This window comes from Notothenia rossii (genome assembly GCF_949606895.1).
Source record: "Notothenia rossii genome assembly, chromosome: 7".
Classification (NCBI taxonomy): Eukaryota; Metazoa; Chordata; class Actinopteri; order Perciformes; family Nototheniidae; genus Notothenia; species Notothenia rossii.
In genome coordinates, this window is record NC_136905.1 from 53,423,321 (window position 1) to 53,444,838 (window position 21,518).

Genomic DNA, 21,518 nt, shown 5'->3' on the forward strand with positions numbered 1-21,518 from the left:
TGCCCCATTCCGTTAGCTCTCTTTGATAGCCTCAACCGCCTCAACCAGCGCCATATAGATAGAATATAATTCTATTATATGGCTCTGGCCTCAACTAAAGAAGCTAGTAACCAGGATTATATAGATTTCGCAGCTGGAGAATGTTTGTTTAGCCGCTAACTAGGCTAACTACATTAGCCCTGTTTGTCCAGGATTTGATGACTGTATCCACCCAGCCCAGGAGTTGTTGCTAACTTAGCATCTAACCATGCTAATTACACAAGCTAGCTCACACCAGGAGAGACCAGGGACGGGGCTAATAGGGAATGGGAACCACGGCACGCTCTGGGGAGTCGTGCCCAATCTTTGGAGGTTAGCATCTATACTATAGACGCTAACCTCCAAACAATTGTAAAAACAAACATATGAAAAAAGTAATTGTGTAGTTTGAAATCAAATGTGAAATAAGTTTCGTCAAGTACTTAAAAAAGTAAGTGTATAGTATGTTAAAAAAAAAGTATAACGTCAAAAATATTATGAAAAAGTCGGCCTGTTGAAAATATCATGAACCATTTGCTAGTTTCATAAAAAACTGGCTCCAAACCCGCCCTCTCCATGATAACACACATTATGCAGATTTATAGAAGAAGAAAAAAACATTGTATTGTATCATAGTACCTTTAAATCATTAGCAATAGTCCATTTTTTTAATATTTTATTTAGGTTATTTTACTTTACTTTATTTACATTTCTTGCAACATTTGTACAGATGAATCAGATATAAAAAAAAAACGTGGCCCTGTGTCGTGGACGTCGAATAGCTTGAACAATTCTCATGTTTGATTCTATACATTCAAGCTTTAATTTCATATTCTCAAATTTCCTTCAATATGCTCAACATTCAAACATCACAAATAAGTATAGGCCTACTGTGATATATGTATGGTATAAAGTTAATGGGGTATTTATTGTTAGCACATTTCACTCTTCTTTCTACTATTTGTAAAATTGAATGGACACTAGAATAAGATTTAACATTATGAAAAGGCAAATAAAAATGTACTTTGATAAGTTCCCGATACAACAGTCCATTTAAAAAACAAATAGTGAGAGTTCTACTGCCCATAAACATGTTCATGTATATGACTGTCATTGTGCCTCCAACACACAGCATGGCAGAGAGTCGATTTCACACTTCATGACACCCTGACAAACACCTGCTGGACTTCCTGTAGTCCTGGGTTTTAGTGGGATGATTCCTCCACAATATGTCCATCATTTCAACTGCAGCACCACCTGAAAGACACAAATACATACACATTTCATGTGACTGATTGGTGCGGATATTTACTACGTGTGTTTGTGTAGCGGTATAATGAGACAATAACAGGCTACAGATGTGGACATATACACACACATATATTTATATAAATATATACAATGTCAGAATCAAACAAGTATGAGAGCACTCTCATAATAACGTAACACAATCAGAGACTGGCTATATCCCCCCCCCCCTCTCTCTGGTCGCTGGAATGGGGAATTGAAATTACGGGCCAAAAGTTGTATTTACAAGTATTAAAAGTAAGCATAGGACACCAAACCAACTGAGACCCGTCTGTCCGCCGCATACGCACTGTACAACACACACACCTACACACTGTACCACACACGCACCTACACACTGTACCACACGCACCAACACACTGTACCACACACGCACCTACACACTGTACCACACGCACCTACACACTGTACCACACACGACTACACACTTTACCACACACACCTACAGACTGTACAACACACCTACACACTGTACAACACACCTACACACTGTACAACACACAACTACACACTGTACAACACACAACTACACACTGTACAACACACAACTACACACTGTACCACACACCTACACACTGTACAAGTACCACACACACCTACACACTGTACAACACACACCTACACACTGTACCACACACATACACACTGTACAAGTACCAAACGCATCTACACACTGTACAACACGCACCTACACACTGTACCACACACACCTACACACTGTACAACACACACCTACAGACTGTACCACACACCTACACACTGTACAACACACACCTACACACTGTACAACACACAACTACACACTGTACAACACACACCTACACACTGTACCACACGCACCTACACACTGTACAAGTACCACACACCTACACACTGTACCACACACCTACACACTGTACAAGTACCACACGCACCTACACACTGTACAACACGCACCTACACACTGTACCACACACACCTACACTGTACCACACGCACCTACACATTGTACCACACACACCTACACACTGTACAACACACACCTACAGACTTTACCACACACCTACACACTGTACCACACACACCTACACACTGTACAACACACCTACACACTGTACAACACACCTACACACTGTGCCACACACACCTACACACTGTACAACACACCTACACACTGTACAACACACCTACACACCGTATCACACGCACCTACACACTGTACCACACACACCTACACTCTGTACCACACACACCTACAGACTGTACAACACACACCTACACTCTGTACCACACACACCTACACACTGTACAACACACCTACACTCTGTACCACACACACCTACACACTGTACAACACACCTACACACTGTACAACACACCTACACACTGTGCCACACACACCTACACTCTGTACCACACACACCTACACACTGTACAACACACCTACACACTGTACAACACACCTACACACTGTGCCACACACACCTACAGACTGTACAACACACACCTACAGACTGTACCACACACCTACAGACTGTACCACACACCTACACACTGTACAAGTACCACACACACCTACACACTGTACCACACGCACCTACACACTGTACAACACGCACCTACACACTGTACCACACACACATAAACACTGTACCACACACACCTACACACTGTACCACACACACCTACAGACTGTACCACACACCTAGGCCTGTCGCGATAATCGATAAATTGACTTATCGTACGATAAATAAAAATGGACTCGATAACTTTTCTGAGCTCGATAAATTGCCGTTTACATAAAGATAGGGTGACCATATTTTGATTTCCAAAAAAGAGGACATGCTGCCCCCAGCATCGAGATACTTAATGATACACAACGTTTACTCAAAGATGCCTTATTGTTTTAAAGTATGCCTCCTCTGTATGGATATACAATTATTATTTATATTATTTTACTGTATATAACACAATAATATCTCTCTATAACCAAAGACACACCAAACCAAGGTTACTCAACAATCAACATGCTTTATTGTACCAAAAATCATCTCTGACAAATCTCAAATGCACAAGAATAACTTAAACATCAATCTGTAACAAAATAATAGCTCTCTTTTCAAGTCTTACTGGACAAAAATAAATAACAAAATATATGAAATAGTAGAAAATAGAAAATCCAGCTTTAACAAATAATCTCTTTGTATCTTGTCAATGTAAACAATAAAACAGTAACCTCCCAAAGATACTAATGTAATTATTTGAAAAGTGCACTATGCAGTTTTGGATTTCACATTTGCATAATTTCCATTAGTGAACATAACCTAACATAACATTTGATTACCTAAATCAAACCAAACACATTTTGAGGCACCATGAACCAAATATAAGCCTACTTTAAATGTTTGTAAACACAATTCCAGGCCCTGTCATTGTAAACAACCACAGTGAAACGACAACTTTTCACATATTTCTAGCTTCAAACTGTTTTCTAGGGTCCCAATTTAAAATTAAAAGTTTAAAGTTTCTCTCCCACAGCTACATAGCTTTCTCTCTCTGCATAGCTGCATACTTCAATCTTCTTCATCCTGCTTTTCTTCTTCATCCTCCTTGTCTGCCCATCGATATTTAGCTGTGGAGCTGATCTTTCCCAGCAGGTTTCGGTTGCTCAACAAATAAGCATGAAAGTCTTTGCAAGACATGTCTTTCAAATTGTATTGCACAAATAGAATCCCCTTCAGTAACTCAACAGACAGCTGGTTCCTCTCCTTGGTCCACTGGCTCTGCGTCAGTGAGAAAACCCTCTCAACATTTGCATTGTGAGAGGAAAGTGCAAAGACAAACTGTGCAATCTTCAGTAGTTCTGAGTAACATGCAATGCTTTTGGCCTTCACAAAATATTTGGTCCACTTCTGGTGCACCTGCAGGCCACTGAACTCCTCATCACGGTTGAACCTTTCTGTGAATCTCTTCAGATTGGTGACCTGGTCAAAACACTTGACATCACCAATTACCACCCCCTTCTCTACTAGGAACTTGATGCAGGCCTCCACATCATTCCACTCTGGTGGCTCACTCAGATCCATCCACGTGAATGTGGAGAACTCTTCCATGGGAGTCATCCACTTCTCCAGATACTCCAGACATGTACTGTACAGGCCTTGCACATCAGCACAGAACTGGTCATATTCCTTACCAAGTCCATCACTACGCTTTTGTGCCAGTAGTCCCTTAACTTTAAGGGACATGCAGTTGTTGCTCTTGCGTTCAAGAAGAATGGTGTGGATGCTGTTCATTGTTTTCTTTACCTCCATAGTTGAGTTCTTCTCCTTTTCCATGTCTTGAATGTGGGTGTGGAACGCAGACATGAGTGAGTGCATGTGCCAGAGGTAGATCTCACTGAATTCATTTACAAAAAACTTCTTGATCACTGTGGGTGGTTTTTGCTGAGACAGAAAGAATGTCTTTAAGGCTGGAAACATCTGTATCATCCTCTCAATGCCTGGGAACAATGACAGCCACCTTGTCTTGCTGTGAGAAAGCATCCTTCTGTATTCAATGTCAACAAAATCACAGTACTCCTTCAGGCTCTCAGTGCGCACAGTGTAAATGTGGAAGAACTGGTAGATTTTGAACATGATATTTTCAAGGTCAATATCTATTTTGTCTGCCCCATGATGAACACAATTATTCAATATGTGTGCTGGGCAACCCACACCGATCAGAGTGTTCTTCTGCAGCAACCTCTTCAAATTTGCAAATACATTCTTTCCCCCTTCATCACGTCGGATTCCTCCAAAGTTTGTGTTGCAATTGTCGCCAGTAAATGCAATGCATTTTTCAGACAAATTGTTTTTTGCCAATGTTTCAATGAGATATTGTGCAATGGTTTCTGCTGTCTCATTTGGTGTGTCTTTAAACTCGATTAATTTTGTTTGCATGCCACCCCTCTTCCAGTCAAAGTACTGGATTATGATTGGGAATATTTTCACTGCTCCGTGGTTACTCCCGTCTGTAGAAACACCACAGTACTGGATTTCTTTGAGTGCTTCATGTGCGACATCAATCGAGTGGGGCGCTATAACACCATTGACAATGGCTTCGGTTTTAGTGCGCGCACTACTGAATTTTTTAGCAGTGTCAGAGTCTGGAAATGCTTTTTTTTAGCAAGGCACTTGTGCAATCCATAGATCTGTAGCTGTTGTGATGTTTCACAGTGTGAAATGCAAACGCACCCTCCGCTGCATTTACAGCATCCTCTGTTTTGCCTGGTCTAACAAAGAAGTCTGTCAACTTTGCCGACAAACTCTCACCTTGCACAGCTTTCCAATGTTTGTTTGTGTCCATGTGCGCTTTAAGATCGCCTGCACCTTTATTGGACACACACACGTATGTGCAAGCTTTGCACACGGTGTACTCCGCCTCCCATTTGTTCCGACCGGGCCGGTACATTTGGAATTTCTTCTGCAATTCATCTGTAAAAGTACATTTGCGCTTTGGCATTGTCAATGTGAGCGGCGATCCGCTCTGTCCCCTTCCTCTGTTTGTGTGTCAGCGTAGTTGTAGAGCCGCCCACAAAGCTTCAGACTCAGGGATTACGTCACACATGCAACAGAGTACCGTAGTATTCTGTGCAATTCGCCAGTCAATTTAAGTACATGCAAACGGTCCGCGAAACCCGGACATTTTCATGAATTTATAAACCCCCCCCGGACGACCCGGACAGGGCGTGAAAAGAGGACATGTCCGGGCAAAAGAGGACGTTTGGTCACCCTACATAAAGATGTGACCAGCATTTTAGCCTGGAGCGCTGTGGCTGCCAGGCGCGCTGTGAGGGCGGGGCTGACACACAGCCAGGTCAGGACACTCCGCGTGCACGTGCAGCAGCGTCGCAGCCAAATTAATAATAGAGCGACAAGCGGGAGACAACGTGTGACTTACTCGCGGGGAATTTAAAGTGAAATGGAATTGGTTACAAAACCTAACTACACATCTCGATTCTCCGGTGTGGCAGTATTTTGGATTCAAACCAAATCAACGAGGCGAACCTACGGACTTGAATGAGCCGGGCGGTGTGTCGCATTGGTTTAAAAAAGGTAGCGACAAAAGCAGGCAATACCACACATTTTAAACCACCTAAAACACAACCACCCCATTCCGTTTTCCCAGCTGGGAGCAAACACGGCAGCTGGAGATGGAGAGCCCCCGCCCGACAATGCAAACATGTTGGTGTTCCTTGCTCGAAAACTTAGAAAAACAGATTTGGATATGGCCTGTTGAGGAATCTGGGTCTTTGACAGTGAACTGTACACTTGACTTGCTTTAAGGAGGGTTTTTTTGCTTGTGAGATAATGTGTGCTCATATTTATATATATATATATATATATATATATATATATATGAGAGAGAGAGAGCTCTGTTTTCCAGCCTGACTCTATTTAATTTATTGTTTTGGTTGTGTGTGATTTAATTAATTTATTATAATTTAATTAATTTGTTTTATTTATTATATATAATTTATATATTTTAATATTATTTCACATTTCATTTGCAATGTTGAATGTTCAATAAAAAGTTATGTTTGAAAGGATGTACTTGAATTATTATTATATATTATCATTATGTCTAAAATGGTCTTAAAACGGCGCCGACAATATTATCGTTTATCGCAATAATTTCCAGAAAAATTGATCGTCCAACACAATTAATTATCGTGACAGGCCTACACACACCTACACACTGTACAAGTACCACACACACCTACACACTGTACCACACACACCTACACACTGTACAACACACACCTACACACTGTACCACACACACCTACACACTGTACAACACACACCTGCACACTGTACAACACACCTACACACTGTACAACACACACCTACACACTGTACAAGTACCACACACACCTACACACTGTACAACACACACCTACACACTGTACAACACGCACCTACACACTGTACCACACACACCTACACACACCTACACACTGTACCACACACACCTACACACTGTACCACACACACCTACACACTCCTATACACTGTACCACACACACCTACAGCTCCTAAAGCATAATCAGGATACAGCCGTTGTGTATTTTATTATATGAAGCACTAAATGGTTTTCGAAAAATATCGACTCTTTGTTTGTAGATATCTACTAAACTAAAGCAAATAAAGAGAGTGGGTCTGTTATACTGAGTGATATACATTTTACACACTGCTCTGCTTTCTGCACGGACCTCACAGCTGTTCTCACTGTAAACATCGCGTCGCGATGAAAGCAGTTAATAAAATAATATCCAGGGGATGCATGTAGAGCTGTCATTGGCTGAGATAAGTCCGACCGTGCGTCACGACTCTTTGAAACATCTCTGTTGCCGGGAAATGCATCTGCGGAGGATCCGTGGAGGAACCATTAGTGTATCCTCGATCATACAGATGTAGCGATTCATTTCAGACAGTTCGAAACGCGAGGGCCGTGATTGGTACATGCTCTGCCCTCGCTCAAGGGAAAACCTCCAGCTTGACTTGAGACCGCCCCCGTGATAGATAAATGTAATTATAATGAAGCCAGCTGCAATGGATCATTGATCCACCAGGGGGTGCAGTGGGGTTCCACACTGGAGCTCATGTGAAATAAAGTCAGATACAGTACGCTGGATTTACAGCGGAACTTTGTTAAGATCCATATGTCACGGATATCATACTACTGTGCTAAATAAGAGACATGTAATCATTTACAAAACATCACCATGATGTTATTTCACAAAATAATTTCGTTATTCGAAAAAAACGAACAGGAGGAAATGCAGCCCGGCTCTCGATTTTTAATCCTAATTTAATCATCATCTTCACCACGATCATTTATGTTTATGTTCGCCGAATTGACATGAAATCAATGACACATATGAATATACTGTATTCAACTTCATTAAAACGTTATTAACGTGCCTAAACTCAGTAATTCACCAAAAATATGTATATTTTAAATGGAGCTTCGTCGGTCGATCAGGATCCCAAAGCGTAGCGGAGGGATCCTCATCTGCATGACGGGTGTTATTTTCCCTATAAGGAACAAGTCGCTGCAAATTATCCCGCTTATTACATGGCCACATTCTCAACAAAGTAACGACATGACTCCCAATATTAATTTAAATGCTTTTTTGGATTTAGAAAATGTTTTTATTGATTTAAAAAATAGTTGTATGTATTGATTTAAATTGACATGCATCCGCTAAGAAAAATAGTCCGTTGTTACCGTTTTTTAAACAGTCTGAATGAAACGGCAGTTCTCAGTTGTGTATTTACACAACTAATGGCCCATCGACCACAGCTCTCTCCCCCCCTCCCCCCCTGATCTTTCTTCTCCAGCAGCTAAATTAACTGTAGGTTACTCTGAGTGACAAGCTTACAGTTAGACACAACACTGTCATTGCAAGTGACCCTCAGTTAGTTGACTTATGTTCAACTGCTAAATTCGTTACTGATAAAAAAGGGCTTCTACTGTACCTAATTACCTTAACACTAGAACCGCCAGAGGTCTTTGTATAGGCCTACCTAAACCCGTCAAATCCCGCTATTAGAATGCAATTTTTAACAACATAGGGTGCCACATAGCACACCTTCAGGAAAAGTCACGGACTGGGAGACTTTAATATTTTATTGAAAAAGTTACATTGCACACACAAACACACATCACACAAATTGACCCGATTGGCGGTTCTAGTGTTAAATAAACTCACTAATTAATGAAACCAGTTCAATACGCATTATTCTTATTCTTATCATTCTTTATGAGCGCAGAAATAGTCTTAAAATCAGATCTGTTTTTTTAAATGAAATCTGACAGCAGGCAGTTAGCTCTGATCACCTATGATAAATGCGCCGCACCTAATCGCTGGCCATTCAGCCACAGACACTGTTCGAAATGGGGGGGAGCGAGGGGGAGCTCCCCTGAAGGCTGACTTTGAGATAAATAGGGGGAGCCAAAAACAATCGTGCATATTTGTGTCACACAGATTAGAAAATTTGAGTTTCTGTAAATAACAGTTCTTGAAATAAATAATAGTTATTGTTCATTACAGTTTCTGAATATTTGTTTTATATTTGTGAATATGTCTGGGTGTTGCCATCTGTACGTGGCGGCGCTGCATTCTTACTTACGTTGCTATGGTTATGGCGGTGATGCCGGCGTGGTATTTGAAATGTTCATATTGATATTTTTTTAACTCTGGCTTTGTAATAAAAAATATGGCAAAACGAAAACAGCCAAGCGTCACAGCTTTTGGATTCACAAGCAAAAAGCGAAGGAGTCTAAAAATGACAACGTGAACGGAAAACAACTTTTAGTTGGCTGGCTGTAAGCGGCGTTAGGGTCGAGTTTGACAGCTCCACACCGAGGGAGAGGCCTGCCGATGCGGAGCCTGAAGAGGCTTCAACAACGGCCACATCCGCCGGCATAGTGACACCGTCTGTATTAGTAGAAGAGTGTTTTTATAGCAATTGATCGCATCCACGCTGCTGCGCCAGTCAACAGAGCGTGCGTGTGACATATTTAGTAGCAGGATGTGCTCTGAAAAATAGGGCTCCCCGAAAGCAAATGGGTAATTCAAACACTGACAGAGCTCCCTCTATACAAATCAAACTGTAGACGGTGTGAAAGCACCTATTGTTTTAAATAATGGTCGGAATGTGACCTGTGAGCCTTCTGAATTACCGTGGGAAAGCACATTCTAAACTAAAATGTTCAATCAATAAAGTAACATCTTATCTTATCTTAATAATATCTTCATATTAATAATAATAATAAATCATACAGTATGTGTCCGAAAGGGAGCAGGAGGAAGCAAACACAAAAATATACTGCATATTAAAGCAAACGATTGTAAAGGTAAAAGTATGAGCAAAACAAATAAAGAAGTGTAATGTAAACATTTACATTATTATTATGATTATTTAATATATAAAGACTATATATGATTGAATTACAAGATTAGATATACTTTAGTTGATCTAAAATATTGATGTGTTCAAATGCTCTTCAAAACACAACTGAAAGTCCATGAAACTTGTCTTTCTGTATTTGTGAATGAAGCGCCATCTCCTGGTTAAAACCTGAAATTGAAAATCTGGCAACGCCCTCTTGGAAAATAGTGGGAGGGCTTAACATTCCTCTATACTGGTCTTTGGCAGGCCGTAGGCAGGAAGCTGTAAGCTGGAGTCTGAAATTAAGTGCTACATCTGTAGCTCCTCCAGAGAGCTTCCTCGATGCTCGATGCTCTGTCATCGAAGTGCATTTAGAAAAATTAGATGTCCTACAACATGGCGCGCTGAAATTAATTTCCGGGTCACTAACGGAGGACCGAGGAGTCGAGGAGGGGAAATTAGAGAATTGAGAAAGCCTTCAGAAGCCTCATCCCAATACCCCTCCTCGACTCCTCTCTTCCCCTCCTCCGGGACTTGACCCGGAAATCGATCAAGACACGCCATTTTGAAGGACGTCCCAATAGCTGAAATGCACACGGAGGAGTCGAGGAGGGGTGAGGGAGGAGACTAAAGGGAGGATACACGCGAGCAGACGCGGAAGTGTTTTCACCACTCGCGTATAAAAGCCCCGCCCCTACCTTCACAGCTGGTCCATTTCAACAGAGGAAAACCGACAACTGGAAGATGAGTGGAAAAGCGTGCTCACAGCTCTGTGGGAATAATTATGCGTAATTCATTTCTAAAAGGCTTTCACATTACTATAATTATATTTTTATTTAAATGTAGGCTACATTTTACACCAAAACAAAACACAAAGCAGGATCAACCATCATACATTGAATTCCTTGACTAACAAGAGAAAGACTCATGCATTTAAATAAATATTTAACAACAAATGGGCCGGTTCTAAAGGGTTATTCAGTTAAGCCCGATGAGAGGGGATACAGCTGTGCACATGTCATCATTAACAGACGTCGTCTAAGAGTTACGTTTGAGTGAACGAGGACATCCCAATTAATACCTGAGGACTCCTCTGTCCTCGCGTCTCCTCCTCGTGTCTCTCGCTCGCATCTTATGGAGGCGGAGCTAAGACGCAAGGAAGGGAAGCGAGTGAGGGAAAGGAGGAGTCGAGGAGGGGTATTGGGATGAGGCTAGAGTGTTTGCTTTAATCATAGTGCGGCTCTGTTTTCATGCTGTAACAATGTCGCCACCTAGTGTTTCTCCTCCATTACTGTGGAACATTTGGCATCTATAAACACCTGATTGGGCTGCATAATGTATTTGAAAATGTATCACAAATGATTTTGCTTCCCACAAATAAATTAACATGACCGACTGTGAAACTTACAAGGTGAATGATGCGGCTGCAGTCCAGAGTAATAGAGTAACAGTAACACTACTTATTATTACATATTATGTAATATATTCAGTCGTAGAAGGTGTATTGAGATCAATATAAGTGTAAAGACACTATCATTTTCTAAATATTACTCTATGGAACATAAGTCTTATTATCAAATTTGAATTAAAGAACCAAAAGTAAATGTACTCATTTTGTACAATTATTTGATTATAATTATTGATACATTATCACACACACATCACAGCTGGTGAAGTCAGAGCTCATTTAACAACTTTTTTTTTACTGCTTGGTACTTTTATCCATAATAGTACATAATGATTATCTAGTTGTTTTAAATGTGGTAGTATTCATCTGAATCAAAGGACAAATGTAATGCTGTGAAAAGTAACATGTACGCTTCTTAGATGTAGTGGAATACTAGTATAAAGTAAAGAAAGAAAAATGAAATACGAGTACGAGTTCCTCTAAGCTGTAATACAAGTACAGTACTTTTATTAAATTGTATATAATGATGACATAAAGTTAGGCGCAACCAATGCAGAAAATAAGTCTGGAGCCCAGTATACAACTAAAAGCATTAGGGAAAAAACTAAATGCACTAAATTCAGTGAAGAAGAACTTTATTTATTTTATAATCATTCTTATTTTTGATGCAAAGATTATAGATAATAATTTGTCCCCAAATAATTGAAAAATCCTTATCATCATATTGATTCATAAGATTACCTTGTTGGCGGCCTCTAGGGAACTGATGAGTGTGTTTAACTCCTCTGGGTTCATCTCCATGGTGACGGAGCGCAGGGCTGCGTCCTCCCTCACATCCAGACTGAGGCTGAGCAGAGGGGTGTGCAGGGACGAGATCTTATCACTGGAGAGGGACAGCTGCAGGGGGGAGGGCACAGAGGGGAGGGGGTCAACTTTAGAGAGACTTGTCTTCTAATGCCCCTTTTCCACAAAACCGGTTCCGGTTCAAGATCTGTTCTTGTGCTTTTCTGGTGCTTAACTGGTTCTTCTCTGTAGCACCACTTGTGTTTCCACAGGCAGCCGTCATAATATGCTGTAGGTCTTCAGGCAGTCATAAATGCATTCATGACACTTTACCTCAGTCACAATGCAGACTCTATGCATTACATTAATGCAAACAATATTGACAATATCTGTTTTTTCTACTGCACATATTTTATATCATTCTATTTCAATGTAAATACTGCTTTATTTTGTTAATTTTTCTATTTTACATTATTATTATACTTTTTTTTTAATGTTATTAAGATAAGATAAGATGGACTTTTATTAACCCCTCGTGGGGAAATTGTTTCTCTGCATTTGACCCATCCTAGTGTTAGGAGCAGTGTGCTGCCATTTTGAACGGCGCCCGGGGAGCAGTGTAGGGAACGGTGCCTTGCTCAGGGGCACCTCGGTAGCACTTGGTCTTTCCAGGACTTGAACTGGTGACCTTCCAGTTGCCAAGCCAAGTCCCTATCGACTTCGCCACCACCGCCCTATTATAGTTTTCTTTAAAAAGTTCTGTGTTTTTTAATTTTTGTTTTACTTTGATGTATGCACTGCCAATTCTTCGTACGTATCAACCTACCTGGTAATAAACCTGTTACTGATTCTGATTTCGATTGTGCAAAAAGTCACACCCCCATGACGAGAAGATTAGAGCTAATACAAATTACAAATAAAGCATGGAGTGACCTTGAGTTGCCAGTCGAAGTCCTGCAGCGTGGCGGAGGAGATGGAGTTGGTTCTGTCCAGCAGAGCGTGGTGGATCTCCTCCTGTCTGGCTCTCAGCACGCTCAGCACCGCCTCAGCATGGCTGCTGCCAACATCTGCCAGCCCCCCCAGCACCTGCACGAGAAACAGAGCTGAGACCACAGCCAGCATCCTGCTCTGCTGTATAAAGCATGGAGGTATACTGAGAACTGGATAAAGCGTTGCAGGTCATTATGGCCAAATTAAACCAAAATGGGCTGACTCTGGAGAACAAGCACTCGGATGTTCTGACAGCCCTGTGCAACCAATGAGTTTGTTTATTCTTATATTGTGCCAGAAAACCGTTTCATATTTGTATTATTTATAGAAAACATTCATTCTTCCTTTTCAAAAGCCTCTTTAATGTGCTATATAATAACCTCAATTAGAAGACTTGAAATACCAACAGTCAGTGGTTTCCTTTCATTCATTGTCCCTCATAATCTATTATTACACATGAATCACATTTCCATTCATTCATTAAATTCAATAATACATTTCGAAGACAAGCTTTTATTTGATGCACTTGGAACATACAGATGCACAGACGTATGTCAACAAAGAATGTACAATGTAAGTCAATAGAAGGACTTTGTTGGCCTGGTGACATCAGGTGACTGTCACGGAGATTGTAGCTCCACACTTTGGCCACTAAGAAAAATTGCTCCAACCTGAGTTCAATAATTTAGTAAAGATCTGCCATATAAATGTAGAAAATAAAGTCAGCTGTTCGTCCTTTTCCGTCCCCAAGCAGAAGTCCCACACCCCTGGCTCTCACCTCCTTCTCGGAGCTGTCGCTGCCCACTGCCCGGCGGTAGAAGGTGCTCAGGGAGTCCAGCAGCTGCAGCCACTCCTCCGGGCTCCAGGTGGTGCTGTGCTCTGACCTGCGGGGGGGCTCCCTGCCACACAGGCCATCCACCACCCTGTGACAAAACTACACACCAGACAGAACCAAAAAAGTTATTTGGTCTGTTTGGGCTCCCATGTTGGGGCCTTTAGCTGGGATGTGAGTGACACAGATACTGGTTATATATCCCAGCATTCAAAGGCTTTCACATGCACAATAACTACAGTGTAGTTTGGGCAATGCAAATTCCAGGCTCCTATGAAAATGCACAATACACTTTAGACATAATAGAAAAAGAGACAACATTTTGCAAAAAATTGTGCATTAGATATAATCTTGCAAGAGAGTTAAATGAATAAGAAAACAAATACAAAAGCAATATATAAATATTAGGAAAAGGAAGAAAGAAAGAAAGACATAAAATACAAGGAAATAAAACAAGTATAACATATAAAACAGTTACTCATTAATGCAAACGAGTTACCACAATAATAGAGATTAATGACAGTCATATCTTAATCATGAAATACAAACAAATTGAGCTAAAAATCAAAGCAGGGAAAAAGACAGTGTGAGATAGAATATGATACAGACACTTTGGTAACTGGATTAAAACATGCTTATTTTAGAAAATGAATAGTGAGATTTTAAACTAAATCTGATATCCTCTTAAAAAGACAGAATATGTGACATATGTATTACGTAGCATGACGTTAATAATATCAATTTATAATTGCTATTACATTGAGTTGGATGCAGTGGTAGAAAAAGTACTCTGCTAAAAGTAAAATAGCAATACTAAATTGCAAAAATACAATAAAAAGGCCTACATGAAAATCATAACTAAATAAAAGTAGTAAAGTATTGGCATCAACATAGCCACTAGAATGATGAATTATGGTCTATTTCAGATTATAAAACGGACAAGTCAAATCAAGCAATCTGATTGGTTCTTAGCCGTGATATACTGAGCGTATACCACGGGTAGAATTGTAAGTTACTTTTCACAACAAGTCAGTATCCCTCCGCGTCTGAGAAAAACAGTATACCGTTGCTTTTCATACTGGGATAAGAAAGCAGCGGAGAAGTAACGGGGCAGAAGCCCTCCTTTTTGACGCAGTGGTCCAGACATAGACATCACACGGCAAAACATATTCAGTGTGCAATCCTTTGGCATTAGGGCAGGGATATCTAGATACTTTTGAAGGTTTATCATAATGAATTGTGCTACTTTTAAAGCAAGCAACGATGTTTTCAAATCTGTAATCAAAGAGGTCCGCAAAAACGCTATCGACCAATCAGATTGCTTGATTTGACTTGTCAGTTTTATAAATGTATTTAAATTTCTTCCGTTACGAAACAAACTTACAAAGCATAAAATGGAAACATTTAAGATTAACTTCGACCTCCGGGGGGGTCTTACTATAGTATGGACGAGTGGATTGAGCAGTGCCTATCTCCAGAAAAAAAAGCACCTAACGACGACATGCAGAGCTCCGTGAAGAGCAGGTAGACCAACTGGAAAAGTACCACCATTCAAAAGCTTTCTGATTTTCTTGAAACAAAGCAGAGAAATTATGACCGTTAGTGGCCACAGGTGCGTAAGCTCTCTCCAGAGCTACTAGAAGCCCAATCTCGGGGACCGGAGAAAGTGGAGCAATATTCTCGTCACGCCAAGCAACAGCCTCGAACAACCTCAACCTATACAAGTGACCACGTAAGCCATGCTACTGATGCTGGACAGTTCAATTTTGTATATGGCTTCGCCCTCTAAGGCTATCGCTATTGGGTAATCCCCCTGCGCCCCCGCGCAGCACTGAAACACTTGTAGTCCACGCCCACCCGCAAGGTGGGCCCCACCCTCGGGCCTCCTTCCGGTATAAATAGGAAGGAGGCCCGGCAATCTGCTCCCTCTTTTTTTCAGCAAACCAGCACAGTTACTGAAGCACAGCAATTGAGAATCATCATGAGCAACAACTGCGTCCGTGATTGTCCCTCATGTGGCTCTGGGTTCATAATGAGTTATGACCTGGAGAGATAAAAGCAGTATGTGAATCCTGCCGGGGGTCAGAGCACGCGTACGCGGCTCTAAACCAGCAGGTAGCATGCACTGCGCTCCCCTCCCCTCGGGCGACAGGAAGCGCAGAGCGGACACTCTTGCTGCTGTGGCCGAGGAGGACGATTGGCCCATCCAGGCTTACGAGCCCGCGCCGGGGCCTCGTGTCCCTGGGGCAGAGTGCCGGGCAGGAGTCCGAAGCAACTCCTGCCCCGCCTTCCTCCACGGTTCACCGTTCGGTTCTCCCCTCCCTCCTCTCCCCCGGACGGGGGAGACAGAGTCGGAGCAGGGTGCCAGCTTGGCGGCCGAACATGCTTTCCCCCTCTCCGTCACCACAGCGCGGTGGCGTCTGTTACGGAGACGGCCAGAAAAGTGCTACTGGACGCTCCAATCAGCCCGGACGGGCTGTTCGGACCCCAGTTCCACGCCATGGTGGAGTCCATGAAGACGGCCGCGGGACAGGTGGACGGCATTCGCCAGCATGTACAGCTGGCTCCAGTCGGCTGAGCTGCCACAGCGGCACCAACGACCGCAGCAGCCGCGGCGTCCACGCCGGCCACAGGAGGCCGCAAGCGGAGAGACGCCCACAGCAACCGCCCCGGCGGCTGCAGGGGCTCCGTCCCACATCTCCGCTCCCCCGCCACCCCAGAGACAGAGTCTCCCGGCGGCGAGTCAAAGGGGAGTGAGGCTCCCCCTCTCCTGGTCTGCTCCGCGAGAGCCTCCGAGGAAGCGGAGCCGGTAATTAAGCCGGCTGCCACTAATCTGTTGATTAAGTAGACAGCAGGGCTCCCTGCAGAAGCCTGCTGGTTTTAACCTATCGGTTAATAAACCTGCAGAGCTCGCGGCATTCCCCTGTCCGAGATACGCCTCCTACACACGGTCATAATAAATCCATGAGCGCCGTTATAACGCCTCATATGGACAGCACTGCACACACCTCCACCCATCCCGAGCGTGTACACGCCTCATGATGACAGCCGGAGTGAAACGCAGCGTGTGGAGGTTTCCTCGCAGCCCTTTCGCCTCACGGGCAGCGAGGGCAATGGCAGACTACATCATGCTTCCCCCTTAACCCAATAGCGATAGCCTTAGAGGGCGAAGCCATATACGAAATAGAACTGAGGTTACCTACTGTAACCCCAGCTTCTATGAGTAAATGGTGCAGCCCTCTAAGCGCTGGGCCCCACTGGCTCTACGAATAGCTGAAGAAAAGTTATTTGGTATGGGAGCAGATTGCCGGGCCTCCTTCCTATTTATACCGGAAGGAGGCCCGAGGGTGGGGCCCACCTTGCGGGTGGGCGTGGACTACAAGTGTTTCAGTGCTGCGCGGGGGCGCAGGGGGATTACCCAATAGCGATAGCCTTAGAGGGCTGCGCCGTTTACTCATAGAAGCTGGGGTTACAGTAGGTAACTTCAGTTTTTCAGTGGATGCACAATAAACAGCAACATACACATTAATGTAAATAAACAGCCAAATAATGGATCAACGCTCTCTGTCTAATATGTTCGCTTGCTGTTAGTGTTGTTGCATAGCAACCACCTTGCACTATGTTTTGTGCAGAAGGCAACGGAGGGACTATTTTATTTTGAACATCATTATTTACTAGTAAAAACTATTTAAATTAGAGTGTGTATTTTTCTTTTATATTGCCACACTTGGTTCGCGTCGGGCCGAACCACGCCCCTTAGCTGTGATATAAGGAGCATATACCACGGCCTGTCGTGAGCTATTGCTTAAATATACATATGTCCGGTAATTTGATATGTATCAAAGTACCAGATTATGATTATTGATGCATTATTGTGTTTATCACGGCTGTTAAAGGTGGAGCTCATTTTAATGATGTTGTGTACTGTTGCTGGAACTTTTGAACGTTATTAAGCGTTAACTTTTTTTGAGTAGATTTATATTTTGTACTAGCTAATGATTTTAATATGTAAATTAACTAAAGCTGTCAGATAAATGTAGCAAAGTAAAACGACAATATTGGTTACCAGAATCTACTGCTGTAAAAGTATGAAATCACATCAAATGAAAGTACCTAGGTTTGGTACTGGAGGTCATTTGCTTAGGTGCATTGCCCTTTTGCTTGGATGCAGCTGTGCAGTGGTGTAATGTCACGCACATGTAAAGTACATTTACTGAAGTACAGTATTTAAGTACTACTTTTACATACTTGAGTAAATGTCTTTCATAATACTGTACATATACTTCCACTCCACTACATTTTGGAGCCAAATAGTGTACTTTTTACTGTTTTTTATTTATTGAACACTTAGTCACTAGTTATTTTTTACATATAAAAACACATACCTGATAAGATGCAGTAGCCTACTGTACTACACATATTCCCAGCATTTTACAAAGCCAATAGTGATTCAATTGGACCCACACTGAAAAACTAAAATGTTTAAAATGCCCCTACATATATTTATTAGTTATAAAAACAAGATACTATACATGTATATAATAATATAATACTCTAAACAGAATCATTATGCATTCCGAGTACTTTCACATTTGACACTTGAAGTACATTTAGCTGATAATACTTCTGTATGTCTACTTAAGTATGTTCAACAGTAGTTTACTATTTAAATACTTTAGTATTTGTACTTTTACTTAAAAAAAGAATCTGAGTACTTCTTCCATGACTGAGTACCTCGCCTGTTGTGTAGTAAGGCACGAGCCAACATTGAGCCAGTCCTTCACTAATATTAAACATGAATTGGTTTATCTCCATGTTTTCGCACCAACAGGTCCATGATACATTTAACAAAGTTAATGTGCATCAGTATTCATGGGTACAGCACCTGGTACTCACCTTAATACACTCTGTGGCAGGCAGCCTGCTCAGTAACACCACCATGTTTTCCTCTGCTTCCGCCCTCCGCTTGCTGGTCAGCTGACGTTCGTCACATGATAGAAACAGAGGCATTCGTGATGGCTTGGAAAAATGGGTTTCAACATTTCTTATGACTTCTTAGGATGTTAAAATACCATTAGTAAATAGAAATACTGTTGTATACTCATTATTCGGTTTGCATATTTGTGTGTCTTGCCACCCTCAGTTATTAAGAAGAAAACAAAGATTGATGTTGGCTCGCAAGCCGAACTCCATATATACATTAGCCATTTTAATGGGACATGATCGTTGAAAAGTGGGCAAAAAGCAGTGAGAGTGTTGAAAACAGGTTAACAATGTGACTTTACTATATAAAAACGATTAATAACTTTAGGTCCGATTGTACGAAAAAGTGTCAATAATTACATATCTGAAGAGCATCCATTAAATTACACACTGATATTGAAGCCATTTTGAAATGTCACAATTTGTCAATAGAGTTCTGTCGGACGCCCCTACACGGGAAAGGGGAGCTTTTAAAGCCGGTGATTTTTTCACATCCTGCTTTGATCAGCAGCAGCAGGGGGCTGTTTGTGGTCGTCTCGCGGGGTCAGTCAAACATTGAAGGGATGGGATGTAACTTCACTTGAAAATAGACAGCGTGTGGTGTTAAAATGCTGGGTAAGTAAGGGTGGTCCTTCTCTGTTTCTGCTGTGGATAAATCCGCTGTTTTCCTGGAATACTCGTGTTGCTCTGTTCATCCATCACAGTAATGGAGAACTCTGTAGCTACTGTAGGTATACTGTACTGTCAGTATTGTTACGTCAGGACCATAAACTGTTTGTGCTGAGAGCCAATCATCAGCTGCTGCACCTCGATCATATGTTTGATTGCTGCAGTATTGACATAGCAATTCATGGGTTGAGGTCTGTAAAGACACAGTTAGAAACCCTCAGGGGGGCTTTTGGGTAAACGTCTACGTTTACGGATAAAGTTGAGTCCTACAGTAGTACAGTATGACTTTAATGGACTTTCAATAGATTGCATCAAAGCATGCAACCAGTTTGTGCTGATATTGCTTGTTGTTAAATCTTAGAAGAAGGATATTTGTTGTGCTGTACCTTATAAACATAAAGCAAGGGTTTAATGGTGATCAGCAAAAGTGGAAGAAGTACTCCGATCTTGTACTTAAGTAAGAGTAGAAAGTGTAAATTTACTCGGTTACAAGTAGAAGTCCTGTATTAAAAATGTTACTCAAGTCAAAGTACACAATTATTGACGTCAACACTTAAGTACCAAAAGTAAATGTACTGCAGATAAACCCATTTTCTAATTATATATAATGGTAAATGGATTGTATGATGTGTTTTGACTATAATTATTGATGTGTTTATCGAAGCTGGTAAAGGTGGAGCTAGTTTTAATGACAAATGTTGATCATATTGTTATCATTAATCTATATCTACAAAGTATCTAAAGTTACTATATACATGTTGCGGAGTAAAAGTACAGCATTTACCTCTGAATTGTAGTGGGGTAGAAGTACAAAGTAACATAAAATGGAAATGTGCAAGTCCCTCAAAATTGTACTTAAAGGTAGGTATGTAATTTCGGAGAAACCAGCTCGAGTGCGCTAGAATTTGAAACTACGCAGCCGAAAAAAATCTGCCTCTACCTTCAGACTTCCTTACAGAGCATAGCCTACTTGTCAACCCTCCCGATTTTCGCGGGAGACTCACGATTTCATTGCCCTCTCCCGGTTTCCTCACGGGGTCATATTTCTCCCGCATTTCTCCCGATTTCTGACAAAATCAGATTTACACACGACTGTTTCCACTCGGACTTTAATACAGCTACACCATTGTTTGGTTTCCATGGTAAGACGTCTCTTTAGTAGCGCGCGCAACTCAAAGTATGAGAGGGTGAGGCAGATATTCACAGAAAACAGAACAAGATTCGATAACTGCTCACTCCTTTCCTGTAAAATAGAGGTCCAGCCCACACATATGCTCCATCAAGGACGGTGCTACAGGCCGCAAGTCAGTGCACTTACAACTACAATAAGCATGTTAATGTTAATCTAACAGCTCCCGATTCCTGAGGTCTAAAGGTTGGCAAGTATGTTACAGAGCCCCTCCTCCGACACACACCAACGTGCACATGACCAATGAGGGCACGAGATAAGTTTGTGCACAGATGGAAGGCTGACAGGCGGGTAGGCCATCCAGATATTTTAGCCGGGCCGGCTCAGATGATTGGTCGTGCTTTTTACAGTACTACGGCTTCCACAGATGACATTTTGTTATGGATTTTTTGTCAATGCATTTAATATACTGTATTA

At 41.8% G+C, this 21,518-nt stretch overlaps 2 protein-coding genes across 2 annotated transcripts in view; one reads left to right on the forward strand and one right to left on the reverse strand.

The window, feature by feature from the left end:
- Positions 1–677: 677 nt before the first annotated feature.
- Positions 678–20,982, reverse strand: commd8 (COMM domain containing 8). The gene is made up of 6 exons (XM_079693759.1): positions 20,917–20,982; positions 19,157–19,237; positions 14,207–14,362; positions 13,372–13,524; positions 12,397–12,552; positions 678–1,275 (listed from the first exon to the last, which is right to left on the reverse strand). The coding sequence occupies exons 1-6, from the start codon at positions 20,965–20,967 to the stop codon at positions 1,255–1,257; spliced, it is 618 nt and encodes a 205-aa protein (XP_079549885.1). The 5' UTR covers positions 20,968–20,982; the 3' UTR covers positions 678–1,254.
- Positions 19,373–21,518, forward strand: part of atp10d (ATPase phospholipid transporting 10D) — a 74,741-nt gene continuing 72,595 nt past the window's right edge. Inside the window, exon 1 of the mRNA XM_079692807.1 lies at positions 19,373–19,858. The gene's annotated coding sequence lies outside the window, so the exon portion shown is untranslated. The remainder of the gene's footprint in view (positions 19,859–21,518) is intronic.

Excerpts from the sequence above, each read along its gene's own strand:
- commd8 (XM_079693759.1), bottom strand. The coding sequence starts at position 20,967 with ATGCGGGAGAAATATGACCCCGTGAGGAAACCGGGAGAGGGCAATGAA. Across the intron at positions 13,525-14,206 it reads GCGACAGCTCCGAGAAGGAG|GTGCTGGGGGGGCTGGCAGA; the intron begins GTGAGAGCCAGG and ends TTTCTCGTGCAG. Across the intron at positions 1,276-12,396 it reads CCCTAGAGGCCGCCAACAAG|GTGGTGCTGCAGTTGAAATG; the intron begins GTAATCTTATGA and ends TGTGTCTTTCAG.